General features: G+C 37.6%; 2 protein-coding genes across 2 annotated transcripts; both read right to left on the reverse strand.

The window, feature by feature from the left end:
• Positions 1-29: 29 nt before the first annotated feature.
• PCOAH_00050550 (Plasmepsin) lies at positions 30-1,382 on the reverse strand (the record flags this gene model as incomplete). The annotated part of the gene is made up of 1 exon (XM_020061837.1): positions 30-1,382. The coding sequence occupies one exon, from the start codon at positions 1,380-1,382 to the stop codon at positions 30-32; it is 1,353 nt and encodes a 450-aa protein (XP_019917428.1).
• A 3,303-nt stretch (positions 1,383-4,685) lies between these two features.
• PCOAH_00050560 (Uncharacterized protein) lies at positions 4,686-6,361 on the reverse strand (the record flags this gene model as incomplete). Its single annotated transcript, XM_020061838.1, has 2 exons — positions 4,686-4,756; positions 5,206-6,361. 2 exons carry the CDS (start codon positions 6,359-6,361, stop codon positions 4,686-4,688), a joined length of 1,227 nt encoding a protein of 408 aa, XP_019917165.1.
• Positions 6,362-7,247: the final 886 nt, after the last annotated feature.

The following is a 7,247-nucleotide window of genomic DNA, read 5'->3' on the forward strand; positions in this document are numbered from 1 at the left end:
CCACTGGACTCTTCTCTTCAACAATGTGTTCAGTTCTTAGCTATGGCAAAACCGACGCTCTCGTTGTCGTAGTCAAAAACGGTGAAGTATTTTCTCATGAATGGGTCTCCCAAAATGAAGGTGTTCGAATCAATGTCAACTGGAAGCATGGTAATCATGCACAGAGTGTCATCCACGTCGAGAAGTGGGTTCATGTAATATTCGGGCTCTAAAGTGTAAGTGTTGTTGGCTGACTTGAATTCAAGGGTTGGCATTTCCTTATTATCACAGGTAGTTACATAGAATGGCAAGAAGGGAACTTTAATAACACTTAGGTTAGCGAAAAATTTGTTCAGGAATTCTGAAGGGGCGGTAATAGTTGTTGTACCACTGTCAACGATGACGTTGGCCTTTTCCATAGTTTGCTTTCCAAAATGTACGTCCAAATCAACTTGCCAGTACAAGTCGTGATTTAATTTTTCGTAGGTAATGTTTCCTTCGTAGAATTTGTCTTCAATTCCACCAATGGTTAGATAACCAGCGTGAACATCATGGATGGGTAGGTAGAAGGTGAACAAGGCATTGTCGATTTTGTTCTGGTTCTTTAATTCTACAACAATGGGATCAATGGATCCGATGGAAAGATCTTTCCATCCTAAACCTAATATTCCATCAAATTCGACGCTACTGTAAATGGGTTCTAATTCATCTGTGTCGGTGACTTCAATAAATTTGTATGGCATAGACAGATGTCCCAAAGTTACTAAATCTTTACTGAAGAAACCTTTAACAGTTCCAGATCCGTACGTGATATCAACTTTAGTTCCATCCTTTTCATACGATTTGGACTTGCTCGAGTCGTACAGGTTTTTCAAGTGGCATCCGAGGGAAGTACATTTCTTACTTGGGACCCACAAGTTGGCTGAACCAGTGTCAAAAATGAGGGTAAATTTTTGGTGGTTGTCTCCAACTTCTCCTTCTCCATAAAACATAATATTTGCTACATCATCTAATTCGATCACATCATTTTCACTTCCTAAATAGTTCTGTTTCATATATCCAGATTTGAAAAAGTTATAGGTCTCCTTGATGTAATTTTTCAAGTTTTTCTTGGAGATGGTTTTTAATACCTTGTCATAGGGTCTCTCGATTTTAAAAGCTAAAGTTAAATGTTCGGTGTTCTGTACAATTTTGTTCACATTATAACTTGGGGTAAAAAAATAGGTACTAATTAGAAAGAAGAAAAATATACCCGTCACAAAAACAAACAGAATGAAATAGAGTATTTGGAATCTCTTCTGGACTTTAAAATTTTTGATGTTGGTAAATTTCAGATTTTCAAACGCAGCGGAGTTTTTGATAAGCCCGTTTGAGTAGTCTTGTTCTTTCACTGCTATATCCATTTTTACTTAAAGGTATGTGTGCTGGTAATTCTGGACGAGTGTTACGGGGTGGTTAAGGGTGCATGTACTATATGCTTAGGTATTCCTTTTAAAGCATAAACGGTTTGTTCTGCGGGGGTGACGTAAAAATTAAGAACGTGTGGTTGGAAAAGTTGACAAGGTAGACATCCACACAGTATGGTGGCCCCTCCCTAGTAATCGAGCAGGGGAAGGCATACAAACGGAGGACAAATCGGATGGATCACAATTTTTGGGGAGACGTGCACTACTTGCAAGGCAAACGAGTATATACATAATAAAGTAGCATAAACGTGCGTGAGGCACACTTCCCCTCTCGTAGGGAAAACAAGTCCATACGAGCAAACATGTGAGGCTTTCCGCAAAACGACCGATCGAATTGAACCAACCGTTCGGCAGAAATGCTCATCACCCTGGCATGTATATTTACATATATACTTGCGGGAAGGTACGCATAATATTATATAACACTGACACAAGGGGTACATCCAATTAGTACATAACCTCGAGTATACAATTTTCGCGCACGCAAGAAGAGATGCCGATAGGGGGGCATGAAATATACATATATACTTCTCACGTGTAAATGCTGAACCGCTCTCGCTCTCTATTTGCTTATTAACATTAACGTTAGCGGAGTTATGTACTTTTTCGGTTAAACTTACTTGGCTGAAATTCAGTTTTCTAAACGAAATTTCGAACAGAAATGATACCCAGGGAATAAAAAAATTTTGTTAACTCTTACAAAAAATTTGTTTTTAAAGAATTTTTTTTGAAACCAAAAAAAAAAAGAAAGGAAGTATGAAATATAACCCAATGGGGTGAATGGCCGAAAAGGGTAAATAGCCGAAAAAAGGGGTGAATGGCCGAAAAGGGTAAATAGCCGAAAAAAGGGGTGAATGGCCGAATGAATGAAAAAATGAATGAATAAAAAAGATTAGCGAATGAAGGAAAATATGAATATATTCTTTTATAGCCGTTTTATGTAGATTTGGAAATGTAAATTAATATAAAATATATTACTCAAAAATTTACAGAAAAATGTTTAGAAAAATAGCAGAAAAAAAACAAATTTGTTTTTTATTATTTGCGATTGCGCATGGAAACTTGAGAAAAAAATAAAAAGGTATAAAACATATTTGAGCGTTATATATATACATGCGTGGTTATAATTGCCTCCGACTTATTTGCTGTATTATGAGAGTATATAATGGTAATAAGTTCTTTTCTTTATAAATTTATATATAGTAAGGGTAAAATAATGAACATTATCTTGTCATATTTTTTGCGATTTCAAGCACCCCATATTATTATTACGCGTGATCCCCTACTTTGGTTTCGGGTTTTACGTAAAATCCGACTTAAATAATGGAACTGACTAAGCTTTGCATTGCGCGCAAAGAGATATATGTAACGTAACATAACTCTGAAAAAGCTCGAATGTATTTATATATAAAATGTAATATAGATGTATATATATTATATATGTACTTATCCGTCAAATAGTGCTCTTGTTTGGAAAAAAAAAAGAATAGATGTCAACTTGCAATTTTAACTTGAAAATTTAACTCTTATAATATATATAATGCGCTATATAGGGAAACGAGGACTGGATTAATTTTTTTTTTTTTTTAATGTACTCTTAATATTATATGAGGGAACCCTCAACTACTAGGCTTAACCCATTTCCGCAATTTTCTTTTACGCGGGAAATGCACGCAATATAAAAAGTAAATAATTGCAAAATATTTCCAATTTTGGATGGAACTTTTTTTTTTTTGTCGTTGTGCCCAATTTACAGAATGACTGTTAGGGCGAATTTATATGTTGAAAAAATTATGTGCCCTTCACGGACCAGTTCCGTGTAACTTAAACGCGCGGAATTGCCGTCCAAGTTCGCTCCGTGCAGTATAATGCAATTATAACAAGAAATAAAATAAGAGCATGCATGCGGGAAAAAAAAAAGTAAGTTCCCGGGGGTATATATATATAAATTTTTACCCTAACTAGGTGGTAAAAAAAAAGAGTTAGTAGGGAGAAAAAAAAGTCTAGGGGGTCACTTTTAAGTTCAGCACAAAAAAAAAAAAAAATAAGTTCTGAGGTAGAAAAAAGGCAAAGGGGGTCACTTTTACGTTCAGTGCAAAAAAAAGGATTATTATTTATTGGTACAAAATTGCTATTAGGCAGTGGTACGCGTGCGTATTATATGTACGTGTTAATATATATAATTAATACGTACATCCGTTTTCCGTTCTAGTGGCGCTCGAAAAGCGGAAGGAGGTTTTCCTAATCGCAGGAAAAAAAAAGGTTACGGGGAAAAAAAAGGTGCTCTCGTCTGCCTAAGCTGAGCAGGCTTTTTTTTAATTCACGCACGAAAGGTCACCTCTTGGCGCACCTCATCAAGTTCAAAAGAACAGCTATTTTTTCGCTCATCCGGAAATCGGTCTGCGCAGTTGCCTCTAAGCATGCACATACATAAAAATAGTTTGAAAAAAAATCGTGCTTCACTATTTCGTATGCAAATAAAAGGTAAGAAAAAAATAGGAATTTTTGTAAAACACATGCAAATAGGACGTTCCTAGTAACTGCGCTTCTGCCTACTGTGCAAAGCTTCAATTTGTACCAGTTTGTGTAAATAGATTAACGAAAAACGCATCGTTAATGACAGTTTTGTTGCATCGTTGATTGGCCCCTTGTGACTATTTCGGAAAAATAAGTCCAGGGTGTCCCCGTCCTTGCCCGTGTCCTCTAACCTTTACACCTGCAAATTTGAATTTCCGCAAAAGAGTTTTGGAGTGAAAGCGCGTTAGCCAAACTGCATGCCTGAGCCACGGGCGGCGGATGAGCGTCTGTATGTGTGCATTCTTCAGGGGGCCTTTTTTCACACATCTCTGTACGTACAGCTGTGCATATGCTCATGTGGCATATTGAAATGGCATGCTCATAAGCGGCAGACAAAGCAGCGAAAGGAACGAAAGGCAGGGGGAGGGATTACATAACAAATACGCACGAATATAAGAAAAAAAGGTTCGCACGGAAGGTGAAATCACCGTTTCGAAAGATGTGGAGAAAAGGCCATGGCAACATAAATATGCTCGGCTCCGTTTATACGCAATGAAGAAGCCCCTTTTCGTAAGCGCGTATGTAATATGTACATGTACACATGTGCACACAGTCACGCACTTGCGCTTGGGGGCATTCCTTACCTCCCCCCGCAGCATATGGCAACAACGCACATTTGCGTACGTTACGCATTTCGCTTATTACCTCCAAGAAAAGCACCCCTCATTTGTTCACGCGCAACTTCTTAAACGTTTTGCAGTGGTTTATTCCATATTCTGTGGAGAAGTACGTACCTGCGGGGGGAGGGAAAAAAAAAAGGATTTGTTCCAGGTACATATGTACGGGTTGTGCATGTGATAAGTATCTCTGTACAAATCGGTACATATGCAAATTTTTATGTGCACTAAAATTGCATATGCTGCTGCAAGTGTGTTGGGTCAATTTTCAGTTCGTTAAGGGGATAAACTGTGGCGCATATCTGTGCAATGCCCCACAGGCCTCCCTTCCGTTTATCAATTGCAATGATGGAGCAATCCTATTTTGCTTAATTCGTTTGCACATATGGTAATGTGCCCAGGGGATGAACACTTTTTTTATAGATTGTTCAAAAGAATTTTAGCAACCGATAAGATTGAAATTGGCGCGATGTTCCTGTGCACATGGCTATATGGTTGTCCATCGTTATGCCGATGTGGAGCTACCCCCGCTGAGCGTTTCCACTCCCCCTCCCCGCTTTACATACCTGTCTCCGCGTCAAACACGCAAGCCAAATCTGGTGACATCAAATGATCGGAGGATGAATTACACGAATCGGTCATGAAAGTCTGATCTAGGGTGTCGATAAAAGTCCACTTACATCTGTAGTAGGGGTTCTCTTTCTTTTTCTCCTTTTCTTCCTTGGTTATCTTAAACTTGATAGGAATGTGCAAGAGAGAAATAGGTGCCTTGTCCTTATTCAAGCGAAGATCAAAAGAATAGTCATATTTAATTAGCTGATCTTGAACAATTAAATAAATTTCTATATCGGTAAGGTTAGGCTTCCTTGCTGTTATGAGGAAATCTTTCTTATATTCCATGGAGGTTGCAATAGGGGAAGAGCTGTGAAACTCCACATATATGTGTATCTTTGGCGGTATGATAATTAAGGCAGCTGTGTTCTTCTTAAAACCACACAAATGACCTTTGAACACGTTAATAAGTTTAGGCACTATCATAGTTCCCCATGAGAAAAAATGTATAAAGTAGTTATACTTCCCACTACTTGAGGGCAGTTTCGGCAATTTCATGATACTGGAATCTTGGTGTTGCTCATAGGCACCATACAACAAAGCTAAGTTGTTAATAGGATGGCAGCAACAGAACCCGTCAGAATAGTTAATACAACTTACTTTAAATGAATCCGTGTCGTTCACTTTGCTTATAACTAGACATTTCTCTGGGATAATTCTAATGAATACATTTCCTTGGTTTAGTATAAACACTGTGGGTCTCCATGTCTTGGCTAAAACTGGAAGTCGCTCTGAGCTATTCCAAGTAATAATATTCTGTGTTATGGGCAACTTCATTAAGACTTTTTGCTCCCCTTCGATACATACTATGATATCTCTGCATTTATATACCTTGATGTCATATTTTCCACCCAAGGACGGCTCCAACTCGGGTGGTGGATTTCTGTCATCAAACGATTTTAGTATAACTATTCGATCGTCATCAAACACCGTTTTTTTAAGGACCAACGGTTTTTCCAGTCCTGACCAGGAGTTCCCATCGAAGAAGTACGTCGGGGAAAATATTTTCGCCTTTTTTTCGAGGTTGTACTTTTTTGGTTCTTCGTAGCTTTCGAAACTGTACGCAGCTTGGAAGGGTTTGGGCATGACTGGCTCTTGCGTTCTTTCCATCTTGGAGGGTTGCTCTGTTGCGGTGTTGTTGTATGCGGTGTTGCCAATTTCAGATGTTACCGTCCTGTGGCTATGCTACTTGCTCCTTTTGGAACTATTTCCTCTTGCGTGTAACGATTCGTTTAAGCGATTCTCCGACGTGCAAGTTGGAAAGGAAGTGACCGTTGGACAATTTTAACGAAGGGCTGTGCGCAAAAAAAAAAAATGCACATAGCTGTAATTACGTCAATGAGAGCGTTTACATGGGTATGTATAAGGCGCATAAATTTTTTATTTTTTTGTTTGCTTGAAACAAGCTTAAGGAGTACTCGTTTATTTATTTATTTTATTTTTTTTATTTTTTTAAAGTCTTCTTTTTATGATTTGCTCAGTTTATTTTTTTAAATGTCTTTTTTTTTTATTACTTGTTCATAATTTTTTTTTTCTCTTTTTTTTTTTTTTTACACAAACAGCTGTCCATTTAAAGCTAGCTACGTAGCGGATTACCTACACACCTGCATATTTCACCTGACTGTACATGCATTTTTAGGAATTTAAAAAAAAAGTTGATCTTTATAATTTTATTTTATTTGTTGTTGTGGAAAACCCAAATGTGAGCCTTTCAGAATGTGCATTTTGTGATTTGTTTATGGGGCGCTCTCACCTCGGTTGCGCGTTGTGGGTTTTTGACTTTGTTTCTCTTATAAACTCGTTTATATATTTAATTTGCCTTTCTTCTTTTTTTTTTTTTTTTTTTTTTTAGTTCTTTTTCTACTTTGGCTAGATTTTGACCCTTAAGAGGTTGCTGTTTTATTCGAAAAATTCGAGAATTTATTTTTTTCGCGTTCCTGCTGAGGGTTCACCCCTCAAGTGTCTTAAGTAGACAGATCTGTTCTGCACACTTTCC

This window comes from Plasmodium coatneyi, chromosome 13 (genome assembly GCF_001680005.1).
Source record: "Plasmodium coatneyi strain Hackeri chromosome 13, complete sequence".
Lineage (NCBI taxonomy): Eukaryota > Apicomplexa > Aconoidasida > Haemosporida > Plasmodiidae > Plasmodium > Plasmodium coatneyi.